Source organism: Nematolebias whitei, chromosome 10 (assembly GCF_014905685.2).
Source record: "Nematolebias whitei isolate Nwh7 chromosome 10, NemWhi1, whole genome shotgun sequence".
NCBI lineage: Eukaryota > Metazoa > Chordata > Actinopteri > Cyprinodontiformes > Rivulidae > Nematolebias > Nematolebias whitei.
Genome location: NC_056507.1, coordinates 39,125,223 through 39,145,072, shown reverse-complemented (window position 1 = coordinate 39,145,072; position 19,850 = coordinate 39,125,223). Strand labels below are relative to the sequence as shown.

General features: G+C 40.8%; 1 protein-coding gene across 2 annotated transcripts in view; it reads left to right on the top strand.

Moving 5' to 3' along the window:
- Positions 1-19,850, top strand: part of pus7 (pseudouridine synthase 7) — a 115,124-nt gene that overhangs the window by 25,064 nt on the left and 70,210 nt on the right. The window contains exons 3-14 of one of the 2 annotated variants that reach the window (XM_037683648.1): positions 494-781; positions 877-961; positions 1,056-1,172; positions 1,272-1,416; positions 1,869-1,886; positions 2,182-2,293; positions 3,236-3,313; positions 4,059-4,187; positions 5,263-5,388; positions 5,472-5,533; positions 5,629-5,789; positions 18,384-18,510. In XM_037683648.1, the coding sequence (XP_037539576.1) occupies positions 504-781; positions 877-961; positions 1,056-1,172; positions 1,272-1,416; positions 1,869-1,886; positions 2,182-2,293; positions 3,236-3,313; positions 4,059-4,187; positions 5,263-5,388; positions 5,472-5,533; positions 5,629-5,789; positions 18,384-18,510 (1,438 nt within the window). In that variant the 5' untranslated portion in view covers positions 494-503. The remainder of the gene's footprint in view (positions 1-493; positions 782-876; positions 962-1,055; positions 1,173-1,271; positions 1,417-1,868; positions 1,887-2,181; positions 2,294-3,235; positions 3,314-4,058; positions 4,188-5,262; positions 5,389-5,471; positions 5,534-5,628; positions 5,790-18,383; positions 18,511-19,850) is intronic. The other variant, XM_037683649.1, reaches the window with a different exon arrangement.

Here is a 19,850-nt window from a genome sequence, read left to right as displayed (position 1 = left end):
TTTACACTCTTCTTCGGTGGTGTCTGTGTAGTTGAGCTGAGATGAGCGTGGTGGATTAAAGTTCTATTGGATCCAAAAAGGAAAAGTTATTTTTATTGACTCACAGGTACAAAGTGTGAGACACAAATAGTGGCTTATAGAACGGCAATTACGACAATGTACAAGTTTCACTTTTTGAATGGAATTACTGAAATAAATCAACTGTTTAATGAAATTCTAATTTTACAACCAGCACCTGTACAAATAAAATTTGCACTCTTTTTTTTTTCCCCACTTCTTTTTATGTCCATCAGGAAAAATGCTTGAATGTTTACAACCTTCTTTTCTCACTTTAGACCAATTTCAGAACATTAGGATCTTTTTTTACCTTCTTCAAATACTTCAGACAGGATTAAGTTTTTGTTTGCAGGTAGAAGATTTGCCCCCTTGTTTTTGTTTGTCTGCTAGTTTTGTTTAGGTAAAAAAAAAAAAAAAAAACTTCTGTGTTCCCCAGTTTAGCTCTGATGGCTGAATCAGAGCCCGTGCCTCTCCCCGTCCAGGCTGGAGAGAAGAGAGGTTGTTCAGAGGATAAAAAAGAAGATGATACACCAACCAAAAAGCCAAAAATTGAGAGTGATCAGGAAAATGGAGGCGCTCCTAACCAAAATGAGGAGGCAAGTGATGAAGAAGAGGATGGAGAAACCTTTGCGGAAATGATGAAGCATGGTCTGACTGAGATGGATGTGGGCATCCTGAAATACGTTAGTGACCATGAGGGCTTTTCAGGAATCTTGAAAGAAAGGTTTGTCCTCTACCCTCACTTAACAATACATAATCTTTGCTCTCTGGTTTATTTTGTTTTGTTTTGACAGATTGGTGTTAATGGTTTGTTTTCAGGTATTCTGATTTTGTTGTTCATGAAATCAACAAACAAGGCAAGATAGTTCATTTAGATGACCTCTCTATACCAGCAGACGAGCAGGTAAATATCACTTTTCTTGGTTTCTAAAAAGTAGCGTGTATAATACTGTAAATAACAATTAATTTCAAAATTTGCTGTGTTTTCTCTTTTTTAGGAAGTCCCAATGACAGAAGAGCTGACAAAGGAAAGTGATGTTCTTACTGAAGAGCAAAAAAAGCAGCTTGGTGAGCTGCAGCTTTTCAGCAATAAAGAAGGAAGTGTTTCCATCGAGGTCTGTTTGAGAAAGTGCATCCTTTTTTTGAATATTAACATGCTTTGAAGTTTAACTAAAGTTCAGTGTAATGTTTTTGGTCATTGTTTATATCTTTAGATAATGGATGATACAAAGGAAAAACGGACGCAAGTCCACAAAGCCATCAAGACTCGGTTTCCTGGTCTGGAAACCAAAACTGAAGAAAAAGAAGGACGCAAGTTTATAGTTGCTTACCACGCTGCTGGAAAGACGGCTTTAGCAGGTACACAGAATAAATACAACCATATATCACTAGGGCAGAATTCTGGATTAGTAAATTCATTTTAAATATTAAAGCAGTATAGTGCATGTATTCTCCTTTACATCCAATTGTTTTTGATCTGCTGCAGTGGAAACTGCAGAAAACAGACAATGCATGCATTTGTGCATATGCATGCCCATCACACCTGCATGACTCTGCTCAGAGTTTTGCTCTTTATCATTTTGTTCTAGTATTATTTACCAAACATCTTAAATTACAATACTGATCTGTGGAACAATAAAACTAAACACCACAAAGGTGCATTTGGATTGCACAGATGCAATTAAAATTGTCACTCCTCCACAAAGCCCACGCATGACATCTCACCACCGTCAACTCCTCCTCTGGTTTGTAAGAATCCTTTTCTCAGTAACATTATTCTATCCCCCTTTTTGCTATTCTCTTGTGGATAGAAGTCAAAACAACTGCAGGTAAGAATCTCCGTGCACACTGAGGAAACTGTTTAAAATCAACTTAATCTGGTTTAAAGTGGTGAGATCAGCAATATACTTTTCCTTAATAGCCCTAGTTTAAGTTGATTTGTTAATTGACTTCAAATTTTTTACAAAGATTGAGAATTTTTGCAGCTTGCAGCACTGCAGGACTAAATTTCCAAGTTTATTCCTAGAAAATGGAGAGGTTTCTGAAAAGGATTTAAATGTTTTACCTATTTTATTTCAGAGTTTCTTATCACATTTTTTTGTCTCGTTTTTGTGTCTACAAAAGCCCCAAGAAAACACTTTTGGCCCCAAAACCGGGGCAGTTTCTGCCACTTTGCCCTGTACAAAGAAAACAAAGACACCATGGATGCAATCAACGTGCTTTCAAAGTTCCTCAGGTCTGGATGTCATTTTCATTTTGATTGTAACTATTGTGCGTAATAACGAGACAGAAGATGACAGTAACGGTGAGATGAAGTGGCTGTAGTGAATATCCTGATGCATGCTCAATAATCCATGTAGAAAAATCTAAAAAAATTAAATCTGTTCCTCTGGACATTCAAAAAAACAAAGCAAAACAAAAAATTATAGAAACGTTTCGTCTTTCATCCAAAATACTTCTTCAGTCTGAGGTGCTGTATTCAGCTCAGTCATATAAATAGCACCTTTTCGTAGTGGATCAACCAGTTTGCTGCTGACAGCCAAAACCAGCTGCTCACTGATCAGTGTCAGGAGGGCTGTGATCAGTCTTACATCGGGAAAATAAACAGCCACTGGCCAAAAGAATGACCCAGCACAGAAGATCAACATCATCAGGCCTGGACTCTGTGGTCTACACTCATCTCCAGGCCAGCGGTCACTCGTTCTGGATGAAGATGTTCACATCCTGGATAGAGAGGAACGGTGGTTTGAGAGAGGAGTAAAGGAAGCCATCTTTGTGAAAAACCATCCATCATTAAACAAGGGCAGAGGCCTCCGGGTTCAACTGTCCCCGTCTTACAATGCTGTTATTGCTAGTATCACTCAGCCCCCTGTGAATAGCAAACAGCCATCAGGGTGCTAATGATCCATCATTAGGCTGATGGTCCTCCTTGATCATGTGAGCAGCTAGTTTTGGCTGTCTTCAGCAAACTGGTTGATCCACTATGAGACAATGCTATTTATAAGACTGAGCTGAATACAGCACCTCAGACTGAAGAAGTATTTTGGATGAAAGACGAAACGTTTCTATAATTTTTTGTTTTGCTTTGTTTTTTTGAATGTCCAGAGGACCAGATTTAACTTTTCTAGATGTCTGTAGTGAAGAATTCTCATATTTATAGTAATGCTTTTTGTTTTAGGCTTAGACCCAACATGTTCTCCTATATGGGAACCAAGGACAAGCGAGCCATCACTGTGCAGGAGATTGCAGTACTTAAGTGAGTAGATGATGCTGAGTAAAAAATGCCACTGGAGATGGTGTGCATGTGAAGTACAGCTGTCATTTCTAACCCGGAGCCCGACCCAGATTCAGACCAGGCCAGTCCATAATAATGTGCGGGCTGGGTCGGTGTCGGGCTTTTTATTACGTCAGCGGATGCATGCAGCTGACGATCCAATATATGGTAACGTGGTTTGCCATACCATCACCAGCCGCACGCTGCCATTTCAGCATGAGCTAATCTGCCTCGAAAGAGGTAAAAAGTTCAGTTAAGCTTCAGATGGACTATTTTCAGCGATCCTTTGCCCAAATGGATGTTCATTCAGCCGCGGCACTCAGTGGACGCGTGCGGCCGACGACCCAAACACGTGAGATCACAAAGCAGATATGTCAGAGCAGGGTCTGTGTCTGAATAATGCAGAAGCAGGAGAAGCATTTAATGCTCTTTCACGGCCATAAAAGGACAAACACCCCCTCAGCTCCGATCTTCTGACCCCTTTACTCAGCTGCGCGTGTCCGCTGACCGTTAATAACTATATAAGCAGTCAAAGCTTAATTAAAAATATCTGGGGGTTTTTGGGTTAGGATCTGCAATTACTGTCAAGTCGTTGGATTGGTGGGGTTCAGAAATTATGGCTACGGGCTGGGGCCGGGTTGGGTCAAATTTTTTGGACCCAAATGCAACTCTGATATGAAGTATGTTTGTAATGACCAGTACCAGTAATTGTTTGTTTTTTATGTAGGATCTCAGCAGAGAGGCTGGCTCACCTCAACAAGTGCCTCATGAATCTAAAGCTTGGAAACTTCTGTTACAAAAATCACCCTCTAAAGCTCGGCGAGCTGCAGGGAAACCACTTCACTGTGGTCATCAGGTCAGCGGGCGTTACGCCGCAGTTTCATTACTGTTCATCAGTTTCCTCTCCTGCGTGTTTAATGAATGAATCAAAGGCTTTACTGAAAAACTATTGACCCACACATTATTTTCCTTTGCTTCCAAGGAGAAAAACGTATTTTTGAAGTGATCTTGAAAAGTAATTTTCTAGATTTTCTTGATAGTTGCTGTTTTTTTATACACCCGTGGAAAGGCGGATGTGTTATGGTATAATCTTTGTACATCCATAAACATTTTCTTGTCCAGCCCATAACTTCTGATTTGCTCAAGTTAATTTGATGAAACTTGATACAAATATTTACCACGATTAGACGGTGTGTCTTTAATCTTGTCATCAGTCCAGCTCTAAGGCCAAGGTCACAAATAAAGATCAAAGTTAATACAAAGTTTTTTTCTTGTCAGGGACATTGCTATAGATTGCTGTATGATTTTTTTCAATTATTAAAGTTCTCTGTCACTGTGATGGATTTCCATCATTTTAAATGTGGCCAGGACAGATTGCTGTCGTGTAAAAATGAGAATGAGATAAAAATGTGTGTTTTGTTGTGTTTTGGTTAAAACCATCCAATCTAATTATGACGCAGGGCTAAAACTGATGCTGCTTTCAACAAATAAAGAGAACCACAGCCATAATTTTACCTAATCGAGCATCGTATGACATGTCGTGCTGTCTGGTTCACAGTGATCCAAGGTGTGACGACGTTACTAGTTTCCTGTATTATTTTACAAGGAGGACACTTTGCTACGCTAAAGAAGTAGTAGAGAAGTCTGGGCTGAAAATATGTTGTGGAGAATGGCCAACATCCAAAGAAAAACCTTTGATAGCTTTAGAAAGCTTTGAGAACTATTGCTCAAAAGTACTTTAAATACTGCAAAATATTTCATTTTAAAGCAAAATATGTAAATTAATAAATTGAGTAGTTCAAGATTGTATGTTGTGGTATTTAATTGTTTTATTTTGAGGCCCATTGTAGACCGTGAAAAAATATGGTCCAACATTTTGCTGTTTCATAATAAAAAATGAGTTATTTATTTATGCAGCGTTTGCTTTTTAGGAACATCTCAGGGAGCGATGAGCAGATTCATCAGGCTATGACGTCCCTCAGGCAGACGGGCTTTATCAATTACTATGGAATGCAGCGCTTCGGCACCACAGCTGTGCCCACACAACAAGTTGGCAGGTGAAATAATTGACAAACGTTGATAAAATGGTTTAAAATATAACTTTGCATCATTTTATTCACCTTTTTATTTCCTGTTTCAGAGCTATTCTGAAAAATGACTGGAACGAGGTGGTGGATTTGATTCTTAAACCTCGTCCTGGAGGTAATCCACTTTTTTGTCCTTACTCTTCTTTCATCTGTATGAGAGGTGAGTAAATAGTATTTGAAACTTTTCTTTGTTATGATGGGTTTCCACAGCAGAGAAAGAATTTCTGGTCCGCTGCAGGGAGGAGTGGGCAAAGACTCGAGACCCAGAAGCTGCGCTGAAAAAGTTACCCAACAAGCGCTGCGTGGAGGGACAGCTGCTTCGAGGTCTGTCCATGTATGGCAAGAAAAACATCGTCACTGCCTTTGGACTGGTACGTTTTCTATCATTCCTGCATTCAGGGTAAAAGCAAGAAAGATAAAACTGTGTATATCAGGGTGAGTAAGGGTTCTCTCACCATTAAATTAGACCAAATGATTTTTAAAATTTTATTTTGTTACTCGTGAAAATGTATCTGCACTTTTCACAGTTTTATTATCACAACCGTATTTTCCACCGTACACGTCACACTACCTTATGAGTTACATCAGTCCAAATAATACTTGGACTGATGCGAGACGTAATAGACATATTACGTCTAATAAAGTGGAAAAAGCATAAATATGTCGCTTCGCCATATAAATCACATCTATTATGCGTCACCGCTGACACGTCACATTTGTTACGCTTCACTGCTGACAAGCCAGAAATGTGGGCTGGTGTCGTGCCAAAAATCGATTGGCTGCCAAATGGCAGCCGCAGGAGTGTGCACGGGAGGACTTTAACAAGTATTTAACAAGATTAACACTTAAAAACAATTATTTGTTTGCTCGAAATTATAGTAAAGGTGTATCTCAGTTTAACTTTTACTTAATTAAAGGACTTTAAAGGTCAAATCAGATGCATTTCAAAAGTATTTGCTGCCTCGGTGCTCCGGGAGCACGCAGAGGGAGGAAATCGAGAAGGAGAAATGCTGCGCATTTCTTTGAAATTTAACATATATAAGAACCTTTAATAATTATTTGTTTGCTCGACTTTATAGTAAAGTTGTGTCTCAGTTGACCTGACTGAAAAATGTTGGCTTGTATACCTGGATTATTGAGCATGGACTTTGTTGTTTTCAACCAGTTTGACACGACTGTCAACAAGGAAGAGGGCCGGAAATGGAGGAGGGGGCGTGACAAAGAGACCATCTTAGCACCAATAATAATAATAAACTTCTATAGCACCTTCCAACAACGCCTTGCATTGACAAAGGTGCTTTAAAAGAAAAAACGAGATTAAAAACAGGACACAATAAATCAGTGCAAATTAAAAACACAGCCAGAATAAAAGAAGGTAAAAGAGATCAAATAAATAAATAAATACTCAAATACTAATAGTTAAACATTAAAAGCCCTTTTAAATAAGTATGTTTTCAGTTTGGCTTTGAACAGAACCAGATCAGAAATGGCACGCAGCTCATAGGGAAGAGTATTCCAGACTGTTGGGCCTGCAACAGAAAAGGACCGGTCCCCCCAATGTTTGCACCTTGAGTGTGGCACCACCAGCAGATTTTGACCAGCAGCCCGTAAAGCTCTGCTGGGCTGGTGGACTTTCAAAAGTTCTGAAATATAAGGTGGTGCAAGGCCATTCAAAGCTTTAAAAACAAACAGCAACAGCTTGAACTGTATCCTAAACTGAACCGGGAGCCAGTGCAAAGAAGAAAGGACAGGAGTGATATGTTCATATTTACGTGTGTTAGTCAACAAGCAAGCAGCAGAATTTTGTACAAGCTGTAAACGGGAGATAGAAGATTGATTAATACCGACATATATGGCATTACAGTAATCAAGCCTAGAGCTCACAAAGGCATGGATGGCCTTCTCCAGAGCACTACGGCTAAGGAGTGACTTTACTTTAGAAAGCAGACAGAGCTGAAATAAGCTGGTTTTCACAACAGAACTAATCTGTTTATCTAAGTTTAAGTTACAGTCAAGCTCCACTCCTAGATTTTTTACCACCTGGTTGGCACGGGGGAGCGGAAAACCTAGACTGGGAGAGATGTTGCATGAATGACTGGAAGCACCAAATAAAATCCACTCAGTTTTATCGTTATTTAGGTGGAGAAAATTCTGAGACAGCCAGTGCTTAATGTTTAAGCAGCTGGGAACAGAGTTTAAACTGAGTGAGGAACTGGGAGTGACCGGCAGATAGATTTGTAGATCATCTGCATACAGATGAAAATGGTAAATGGACTGTACTTATATAGTGCCTTTCAATCTTATTTCAAGATACTCAAAATGCTTTACAGTACAATCTGTGTCCTCATTTACCCATTCATACAGCACTCTACTAGATCTCTACAAAGCTAATTGAACAAATCATTCTGAGACTAATCAGTGCTTTAGATCACATTCATACATTGATGGGACACACATCAGAGGCTATGAGGGGTTCAGTGTCTTGCCCAGGGACACTTCGGCATATGACTATGATGAAAAGACAGATTATGGTGTGCAATGATGGGTCCTAACGGTAGCATGTAAAGTGAGAAGAGAACAGGCCCCAGAATGGATCCCTGCTGTACACCAGAGGTCAAAGAGACTGAAGAAGAGGACAGATCACCTATCATAACAGAGAAAGTTCTGTCTGTTGAATAGGACTTAAACCACTTGAGCACAACTCCCTGAAGGCCAATCTGCTGAGCCAAACAAGTGATTAGGACCTGATGGTCTACAGTATCAAAAGCTGCTGAGAGGTCCAACATCACCAGCAGAACAGGTTTTTTGGCATCAAGGGACAAAAGAATATCATTCTGTACTTTGAGTAGTGCAGAGTCAGTGCTATGACATGGTCTGAAGCCAGATTGAAAATTTTCAAACAAGTTGTCGTGTTCTAAAAAAGATTGCAACTGAATGAAAACAACCTTTTCCAGAACTTTGGATAAAAATGATAAGTGTGAAATTGGCCTAAAATTAGAAAAAGCTGTAGGATCTAAACCTGTTTTTTTTTTAAGAAGAGGCCTGACCACAGCATGTTTGAAAACAGATGGGACATAACCTGAACTTAGACAGCTATTAATAAATATCAGAAGACAAGGACCAATAACATCCAAGGACTGCTTGAACATCTTAGAGGGAATGATGTCCAGGGTACAGTTTGTAGGTTTCATCTGCTGAACCACCTAACGAGGTGAGGTAGTGAGACCAGGTCGAACTGATCAAACACAGCAGAGGTTATTGAGGGTGCACATAACTGAACAGCATTATAGGTACTGACAATGTTCTGCTTGATAGAGCCTATTTTGTTCACAAAGTAATCAAGAAAACCATCACAGGTAGACTATATAGCAGTTTTCAGAACATTGATGGAGGGATTAATAGCAGACTGAATGTTATTAAATAAAACCCATGGCTGGTTACAACTGGAAGAAATTAAATTGGAAAGATATTGTGATTTGGCCTGCTTAACAGCTTTTTGATCTTCATAAAGACAGTCTCTCAGTTTGTCCTGGGACACATGAAGCCTGTCTTTCTTCCATCTGCGTTCTTCTTTCCTGCAGCATTGTCTAAAAGTCCGAGTGGTACCATTAAGCCAGGGATCTGGCTTGATTTTTGTAGAAGTCTGTCTTAATGGAGCGATGGAGTCCAAGATCTTTGTAGAAGTGTACTGAAAGGAGGTGATAATTTCTTCTGGATGCAGAGATGAGTCTAGACTTTCAGCAGAGTATAAGTCAGTGCTTCTAAACGCAGCAGCAAACTGACCTGGAGTGGAGGGAGTGATAAAGCAGCAGAGACGTGCTGGAAGCATAGTTTTTACCGGGAGAGGAGTGGAAAATTCAAATATAATAAGAAAGTGGTCTGAAATACAAGTGTCCAAAATTTCTATAACAGATACACGAAGGCCGTGAGAGGTGATTAAGTCCAAAGTATGACCATGACTGTGTGTGGACCCTGACACAGATTGTGACAGGTTAAAAGAATCCAGAAGGCTTTGAAAGTCAGCAGCGAGTTGGTTACATGGACGGCAAACATGAACGTTAAAATCACCACATAAAAGCAAACTGTCGAATTATGGCAACAGTTCAGCCAACAGTTCTGAGAATTCATTAATGAAATCCTTATTATATTTTGGTGGGCGATATAAAACACCACACAGCAGGGGGTGTGCAGATTCCATCACAAAAAGCTGAAGCTCAAAGCTGCTGTAGTTTTTAGGAGGTAGTGGGCAGCAGGTGAGTTTATCACTGAACACAGCAGCAAGACCGCCCCCACGGCCAGACACACGCGGTGCACTCAGGTAGGAATAGCCAGGTGGGAGGAGCTCAGAAAAGGCACTGTTGTCCCCTGGTTTCAGCCAGGTCTCAGTCATCAGAAATCCAAACGATGATTAGAGATCAGATCGTTTAGCATAAAGGTTTTATTTGAGAGCGATCGGGCATTAAACAGGGCTGCACGTGCTGGTACACAGCCGATTGCGTCGTCAGCTGCTCGGGCAAGCGGGCGGAGGTTCTGTTGCACGCAGCCCCCCCTCCTGGTCCCCACAGAGCGACAAGGTGGAAACTGAAAGTTGACGCCAGGATTAACGGGAACGAGGCATCGATGACAATAAACCAGGGAACGACGGAGGTCGAAGATGCCAAACTCCGAAGGCAAGTCCTGCAGTAGAAGCCGATGATCAACCGTACTGTGAGAGGAGAGGTAGAATTTGAATTTGACGAGAACTCCCGCTCTCCTTCCACGTCTTTTGTGGCGTTTGTTGTGTAGCAACGTCTCGGTAGTGCGGCGTAGATAGGCTGGCACAGACGCCAGGAAGGGCGGTTGTTGGATAAAATGTAAATGTTATCATTTAAAACTGTTTTTAGACCCCTCATCATTTAATTAAACTCCATTTGTGTGAACTAAAGAATAGCCATTTGTCTTATGCAGTGAGACCAAGACCTTGGGTTTTTAAACAACCATGATGTTATTCAGATCTGACCTCGCTACTCCGGCTATCCCGTTTTGTAATCAAGCTGTCTGTTTAGTAATCTTTTCAGGCTCTGCTGCGTCGGAGAAAATCTGTATCTGTTGATTTTGCCTGCTGCTCACTCCTCCTGCCTCACAATAAAACACGAGCTCTCCCGTCGAACGGCGGACTTCAACTTGACGTTTGGTCAGGTCACGAACTCCCCCCTCTGCAGAGGGCTCATCAAAATTCTTACACTCTGTCTTGTGTGTGAATTCTTTAAAGGTGATACGAGGGAAAAAATCCCTAACAGCGGTGGTGTCTTAAAATGTCCAATTTTACCAAAAACCGGTACATTGTTTAGCGAATACTGGATCTTTAGCAGAGTTGAGCGGTCCTAGTGAGGATACATCATGGATGAAGAGAAGGCAAAACACGAGTAACTTTAACAAGCTCAGGAGAGGGAGACTGCGTGCCATCAACAAATAGAATAGAAACAGCCTTTTATTGTCCCACGGATGGGAAATTCAAGTGTAACAGCAGCAACAGATAAAAATATAAAAATATTTCACAAAAAAGTTCCTAAATGTTAATAAACAATACAATATATAAGAAATAAGATAAACAATATCAATAATAATGTTCCATATGTATTGAGAATGGCAGACTATTTACAGTACAGTATTATAGGCAGAGTATGTATTTTAGCAGAGGTCAGCATATATTTAATCCTTATTGAGTTTGTTGGGAGCAGTGATGGTTGTAGAGTCTAACAGCTGCTGGGAGGAAGGACCTGCGGTAAGGCTCCTTTGTGCATTTAGGATGCAGTAATCTGTCACCAAACGAGCTGTCTTGTTCAGCAACAGCTTCATGCATGGGGTGGGAGATGTTGTCCAGCAATGATGTTATTTTAGCTAGAGTCCTTCTGTCTCCCACCACCTGCATTGGGTCGAGGGGGGCATCCAAGCACCGAGCTGGCTTTCGTGATGAGCTTATCTAGCTGCTTCTTCTCAGCTGATAAGCTGCTGCTCCAACACACAACACCATAGAAGATGGCTGATGCCACTACTGATTCAAAGAAGGTCTTCAGGAGCACCCCCTGCACTCCAAAAGACCTCAGTCTCCTCAGCAGGTAGAGTCTGCTCTGACCCTTCCTGTAAAATGCATCAGTGTTGTGAGACCAGTCCAGTTTATTGTTCAGGTGAACACCCAGGTACTTGTAAGAGTCCACAATCTCGATGTCCACACCCTGGATGTTCACCTGGGTCAGTGAGGTGGGTCTGTGCCTGCGGAAATCCACCACCAGCTCCTTAGTTTTAGCAGCGTTGATCAGGAGGTGGTTCTGCTGACACCAGTCCACAAAGTCTTGAGTCCGCTGTCTGTACTCTGAGTCGTCCTCATCTGTGATGAGGCCGATAGAGTCATCAGAGAACTTTTGCAGATGGCAGTGTGGGGAGTTGATGGTGAAGTCTGCAGTGTAGAGGGTGAAGAGGAATGGTGCCAGCACAGTTCCCTGTGGGACCCCCGTACTGCAGACCAGCATGTCAGAGACACAGCCCTGTGTCCTCACATACTGTGGGCGTCCAGTGAGGTAATCCAGTATCCACTGGGACATGTGGTGATCCACTCCTGATAACTCCAGCTTGTCCCGCAGAAGTCCTGGCTTGATGGTGTTGAAAGCACTGGAGAAATCAAAGAACATGATCCTCACGGTGTTTCCAGGTTTCTCCAGGTGGGTCAGAGCTTGGTGCCTGAGATAGATGATGGCGTCATCCACCCCGATGCCAGGCCCAAAGGCGCCATCTTCAACATAACTGGTTTGTTCCACTTTGGAGTAAGCTGTTGGGGGAAGAATCAGTTTTGTGTTGTGTGTTTCCTTGACTGATGAAGCCTTCCGGATCGAAGGCGAAACATTTCAGCATAAAAAAGAAACTTTCCAGATGACCTGACTGAAAAATGTTGGATTGTATACCTGAATTATTGAGCATGGACTTTGTTGTTTTCAACCAGTTTGACATGACTGTCAACAAGGAAGAGGGCTGGCAATGGAGGAGGGGGTGTGACAAAGAGACCATTTTAGCACCAACATAACTAGTTTGTTCCACTTTGGAGTAAGCTGTTAGGGGAAAAATCAGTTTTGTGTTTGTGTTTCCTTGACTGATGAAGCCTTCCGGATCGAAGGTGAAACGTTTCAGCACAAAAAAGACACTGTCCAGATGTCCTGACTGAAAAATGTTGGCTTGTATACCTGGATTATCGAGCATGGACTTTGTTGTTTTCAACCAGTTTGACACGACTGTCAGCAAGGAAGAGGGCCGGCAATGGAGGAGGGGGAGTGCCAAAGAGACCATCTTAGCACCAACATAACTGGTTTGTTTCACTTTGGAGTAAGCTGTTGTAGTGAACTAGACCTCCTACATCAATCTGTCTCTGAAGATTTTCAGGGGACAGGAACTGTTATTTCCTTGATTTGAACCCAGAAATACAAATTATCTCATCAAGAGACTATTTAATTGTATCCTGAATTAATCAATTGAAAGAACACTCATCTTTTTTATATTATCATTACTATTTTACAATATCTTGATAATTAAAAGTGTGTTTAGTTCATACCATTTCTAATGTTGAAGTAAACCACTCATTTAAATCAACTGTGAAACAGTATTAATGATTTTTAAACCTCATTACACTTAGATCATACAGTTAAATGTCTATTTAAAAAGTAATTTGTGCATTTTACTCTTCTGTCTGAATGAGGAGTGGATTTGATGTCAGTCAAAAGTCAGAGAACAAGTTATGAGAACGAAGTGCCTTGTTTTAAAACTCTGACAGTAAATAAGAAACTGGCACGCCTGCAAGTCTGTCACTTCTTCAAAATATTTTCCTGTCTGTACTAACCGTTCTTAAAAACATTTCTGCTGTCTGCGACTAATAGCCCTCTGACATCACTAAAACTCCACCCCTGCTGGTTATGTTAACCAATCAGGAAGTACCAAGTAACAGGAAGTGGATACCCTTTAAAAGTCTACACTTCTTAGAACTACTCAGTCTTACAAGTTTTACTAGAACTTTCAGTCCTTACTGAGAGTCTTACCAGAAGTCTTAATGGAGGCTAAGTTCTAACCGTCCATTTGGTCCAGAATGCAGCAGCCCGATTTTTAACGAGTACAGGCAAAAGAGAGCACATTACACCAGTCTTGGCCTCATTGCACTGGCTACCGGTTCACTTCCGAATCCCGTTCAAAATACTCATGTATGTCTACAAATCACTGAACAGTGTCCCCCCCCTCCCCCCCATCTCTCTGATTTGCTACAACCGTATGTCCCACCACGCTCCCTGAGGTCAGCGGACCAGTTGCTCCTCACAGTTCCAGGAACTCGTCTTAAGCGCAGAGGTGACAGGGCCTTCTCTGTAGCAGGACCAAGACTCTGGAACGAGTTACCTCTGCTTGTCAGACAGGCCCCCTCCCTCTAGGTTTTCAAGTCCCGTTTAAAAACTCACTACTATTCAATAGCTTTCAACACAAGATGATCTGTTTTGAGATCCTGTATGCTCCACACTGGTTTGTCGTCATTATCTGCATCGTTTTTTTGTATATATTCTGATTTACCTCATTTTGTATTTTGCTTTGTGTGTTACCTGTTGTTTTGTCTGTACAGCACTTTGGTTGACCTTGTTGCTGTTTTAAGTGCTTTATAAATAAAGTGGTATGGTATGGTAACCGTCTTTACAATAATAGCTGATGGATGTTGGACCATGAGCCAAGGGTCCATCCATTTCAGTGGAGTCACATCACGCCTCGCTGTGATCTCACCCCGAGCATTTAAATGCTCTCAACTTCTAAGGAAGATTCCTTCTAAGGAAGCTTATTCCGTTGAACGGAGTACTGTCACTACTTCGGATGATTCCCAGCCACTCTGACCGGAGACGCTGGAAAGGTATCGTGAAATGGACCTCTGTACCGGAGCTGATTTATCTTCTGCAAAGGTAACGAGTCGTCACGCACTGAGTGTACCGAGGGCTGAGCTGGGGTCGGATGAAGGGTGCCATTCCTGGTCAACACATTTTCCTTCCTCCATCTAAATCCTCCTCTTTAAACTCCTAAATCTCCTTTTGTAAACCTCTTCGCCAGTAAATCAAGCTAAATGCCTTCAGAGATGAATTATTCTCCATCAGTAATCCTCTGTTGTCTTGTTATTTGAACTTGCTAAGTTTATTAATCAGAAACAGATCAGCCAATCAAGTGTACATGTTTGATGTTAAATTTTGATTCTGTTAAATAAATGACCACATTTATTCTGATGGGTCAAAGATAAATGACGTCTCATGTCACTAATTATACACTCCACTCTCAGGTTATCTTGGTCACATGGCAGAAATTTAACTCGAAAAAAAAAGAATCCGTTGTTAATTAAACAATTAATGTTCTTTGTGCTTGAACTAGCCTTAAGAATAATTAATTAATAGGATGTCCACAGCGAAAGCTGTCCCGACATACTACACTTTTGTGGGAAGAATCAGTTTTGTTGTGCGTTTCCTTGACTGATGAAGCCTTCCGGATCGAAGGCGAAACGTTTCAGCACAAAAAAAGAAATTGTCCAGATGACCTGACTGAAAAATGTTATATAAGAGCTAGGCCTTGTGTTAGGATGTCAAATAGTATCAATCTAATAAAGGCATACATCAAAGACACTATGGAGTCATGGTACTATTACATCACTGTCAGTCTCAAAATCTAGAAACTTGCTGAACAGTAAGTTCTTTCCCCTTTTTATACATCAGGTATAACATCTGACTTATGGTGATTTTTGTTTGTTTTGTTTTACTGTCACTAACAATCTGAACAAAAATGCCAACGTAACACTGAACAGGGCCAACCCATCTGAACATGTAACTTGAAAAAGTCCACCCATTTCTGTCCCATGACTGCCCAGCAGCTTGTGCAGCTCACTCGGTCTTCTGCTTTCAAATACAATGTGTAATTTCAATAATTCACACTGAAAGTTAGCAGTAGCCCACAGAAATGACTGCTTCTGCAAATTTCCAACATGTAATAAAATCAAAATACAACTATAATACTGAAAAATATTAATGTGAACCTAAATGTCATATTTACCCTCAAATTTTAGAGCAACTACAACTTCAGTATTTTTGAAATTACAAGTTGCAATGGAGCTCATTACAAATGTGATCGGCCATAGCTATTTTTGGTCAGCATTCAGCTCTGTTGTTTTGGTCTTTGATCTGCTTTTTTATGGACTTTTGTACACAGTCATCTTTATACGTTAGTTTTATTAGTACTTTATGTTTTGATAGCGACATGCAGCGTTGCCAAGTGTCTGAGTGACTGGATAGCACAGCTGAAACGTAGGTACATATGAACACTTGAGTTTGTTTAAGATAAGACAAGACAGAATTTTATTGATCCCACAGGAAATTGTTGAATAAATATAAGTAGGCAAGACCCTATCTACACCGTAAAAAGGTCGGAGGTCAAAATAACTGCCTGCAGGAGATTCCCAAAAGCTCAGTCCTGTGTTTTGGTCCCACCCACTCTACGTCAACATGGTGATTGGTTCATTTTCCTGTCAGTCATTAAACACGCTCATTCTGCAGAGAATTTGACTGAGCTCCTGACTCATGAGAGATCCTTCAAACATGTTTTTGCTTCGAGATGCAAATTTAAAAGAATCTGATTGGATTGCTGTGTTTTCATGAATTAAATGGTTTCTTGCTCAACTGCATAGTAGTTTAAAAAAATAAGAGAAATTTAGCAAAAATAAGAAAAACTAGGTTGAAAATTCATATTTTATATAAAATAAATATTGGATAAAAATGTAACTTTTTTTAATATGTGCCTTGTTCCTCGGCCTTTTCTGAAGGAAGCCCCGAGTCCCCACTGCAGTTTCATCGTCTTGATGCCCACTGTTCCCATAATGCTTTGTTTTCTTTGTTTTGCTGAACTGTTTCAACAAACATTTTGTTGCTTCTGGTTCTTTATTTGACACAGTTACTAACAAAAAATCAGCCACTTCACTTAATAACCAAACTTCTACAAATCAAATCCCTCCTACAAGTCAATCCTCAGTTAATCACACCTTCTCTTTTTCTCCATTCTCAGTCAGTGAGGTCAATTAACTGTTAAAAGATCTTGATCCTAAAAAATCTGCAGGTCCAGATGAACTTCCACCTTATTTCTTAAGGCTGGCTGCTCATATCATCACAGTCCCTGTGACCCACATCTTCAATCTCTCCATAAGACAAAACTCCATCCCAGACACTTGGAAAACAGCCTTTGTTCATCCTTTGCTGAAGGGAGGTGACCCCACCTCACTGATCAACTATCGACCAATCTCTAAACTCTGCATTTTAGCCAAGGTTCTAGAAAAATTGATAAACTCTCAAATCAAAAATTACCTGGACTCATTTAACATCTTACCTCCACATCAATCTGGTTTCAGGAAACAACACAGCACAACCACTGCTTCACTGAAGGTTCTTAATGACGTTGTTGAAGCACTGGATGCTAAAGATTATTGTGCTGCACTTTTCTTAGACCTGTCTAAAGCTTTTGACACTGTGGATCAGAACATCTTGTGTCATAAACTCTCAGAAATTGGTTTCTCAGATCACACCATTGGTTGGTTCTCTAACTATCTTTCAGACCGTAGGCAATGTGTTCAACATAATGGTACTTCCTCCAGTTATTTAACATTCAACAATGGTGTACCACAAGGCTCAGTCTTAGGACCCACCCTCTTTACAATCTACATACATAATGTAGGCAAAAACATCCCTAATGCATCCATACATTTCTATGCTGACGACACAGTTGTTTATTGTCGAGCTAAAACAGTTGCTAAGGCTTTCCAGCTTTTGAAATCTGCATTTAACTACATCCAGACTGATTTGTTCCACCTCAAACTTGTCCTAAATGCCGAAAAAACCAAAGGGATGCTTTTTTCAAATAGGAAGTTGGTCCCAGCAGTTCTTCCACCGATTTTATCCTCAAATGGTGTCCCCATTGAGTTTGTTGATTCCTATAAATATTTGGGTATCTTGGTCGACTCACATCTTTCTTTTAAGCTCCATGTGGAAAACTTGGTAAAGAAACTGAAAGTTAAACTGGGTTTCTTTTTCAGAAACAAATCCTGTCTAACCCTGAATGCTAGAAAACGCCTTGTATCTGTGACTTTCCTTCCCTCAACTGATTATGGTGATATTATTTACATGAACGCTCCTACAAGAACCCTGCATATGTTGGATGCTGTCTATCATGGTGCACAAAGATTCATAACTGGCTGTGATTATCGTACCCACCACTGCACACTGTATTCACTGGTTAACTGGTCATCATTAACTTCACGCAGACTCTCTCACTGGTATATTTTCATCTTTAAATCACTTCTTGGTCTGTTGCCTTCATACATCTCCACCTACATGTCTCTGCGTGAGTGCAGCTACGGAGTGCGCTCTCAGGACATTATTACCTGCAGTGTTCCCTCAATGAGGACTGAACTAGGCAAAAGGGCCTTCTCCTATTCCGCTCCTGTTTCCTGGAATATCTTACAAAAAGATTTGAAGCTCTCGACCTTGACCTCTCTAAGTGTCTTTAAGAATCTGTTGGACACCTGGCAGGGTCCAATGCTGACATGTTCCTGTTGTTAGTTTTCTACATTTGTCTTGGAATCTAGCTGTTTTTTGTTTTGTTACCTTTTTCCTTTTAGCCATCCTGTTAAAAAAAAAAAAAAAAAAAAAAACAAACTGTAGTATGCTTTTTTATAACTGTTTATTGTTGTTGCTGTTGTCCATTGTTGTCATCTTTCTTTGTTGAAATCAGGTCTCTCTTGTAAATGAGTCCTCGAGGCTCAATGGGATTTACCTGTATAAATAAAGGTTGATTGATTTTGGATTTGTGCATGCTACTGGACCTAAATAATTTGTTTGGGAGGTTGGATTTTGTTGTCTTTCTCTGAAGACTATTCTTTCTTTTTCTAGATCCCCCGGAACAATCGACTGATGTACATCCACAGCTACCAGAGTGTGGTGTGGAACACCATGGTCAGCCGCAGGATCGAAGCGTTCGGCCTAAAGGCTGTGGAGGGAGATCTGGTTCTCAGAGGAAGTAATTTACCTTTTTTTCCAGCTGTAAACAGCAACTGCCTAACTCTCTTACTCTCTAAAACATGGAAGTTTGCAAAGGGTAACTAAACAAGCTATAAAACTTTTTTCTGTCTTTAAAGCACCTGGTAAGCGTACTTCAGCTGAAAACATGCAAAAGGTGCTTCAATCGGTACCATAGACACAGAAAATGGCTGCAGGGCACTGACTTTACAAGCAGGGAAAGAGAGTATGGCATAATTATTTTTTTTTCCTTCCCAGGAGCAGCAACACCTCAAACTGGTGTTGAGTTTTTATTTATAGAACACTTAAAACAGCGACAAGGCCAACCAAAGTGCCATACAGACGGAAAAACAGACAACACACAAAGCAAAAACCAAATGAAGTAAATCAGAATATAGACATAAAAGCATCCTGATGCATGCTCAATAATCCAGGTAGAAAAATCTAAAAAAGTTAAATCTGGTCCTCTGGACATTCAAAAAACAAAACAAACCAAAACAAAAAAAAAAATTTAAAATGTAGAAACGTTTCGTCTTTCATCCGAAAGACTTCCTCAGTCTGAGGTGCTGTATTCAGCTCAGTCTCTTAAATAGTACCATGTCAAAGTGGATCAACCGATTTTGCTGCTGACAACCAAAACAAGCTGCGCACATGATCAAGAAGGATCATCAGCCTAACAATGGATCATTAGCACACTGATGGCTGTTTACTATTCACAGGGGGCTGAGTGATACTAGCAATGACAGCATTGTAAGAGGGGGACAGTTGAACCCGGAGGCCTCCACCCCTGTTTAATGATGGACGATTTCTTTTCACAAAGATGGCCTCCTTTACTCCTCTCTCAAACCATCGTTCCTCTCTATCCAGGATGTGAACATCTTCATCCCTGAAAGAGTGATTGCTGGCCTGGAGATGAATGTAGACCGCAGAGTCCTGGCCTGATGTTGTTGCTCTTCTGTGCTGGGCCATCCTTTTGGCCAGTGGCTGTTTAGTTTCCCCGATGTAAGACTGATCACAGCCCTCCTGACACTGAACAGCATACACAATATTACTCTGTTTGTGCTGGGGGACTAGATCTTTGGGATGAACCAGTCTTTGCTGTAATGTATTTTGCAGTTTAAAAGCCACTGGGACGTTGTGTTTAGAAAATAAACGTCTCAGTTTCTCTGATACTCCCTCAACATACGAAATGACCACTGGTCTGGGTTCCTCCTTTTCACCTGTTGGCTGACTGGAGTCCTGTTTGGGTTTCTTCTCTGCTTTCAGGAAGGCCCAGTTAGGATATCCACATTGCTCTAGAGCCTGTCTTGTGTGGGATTTCTCCTTCTGCCTGGCTCCTGA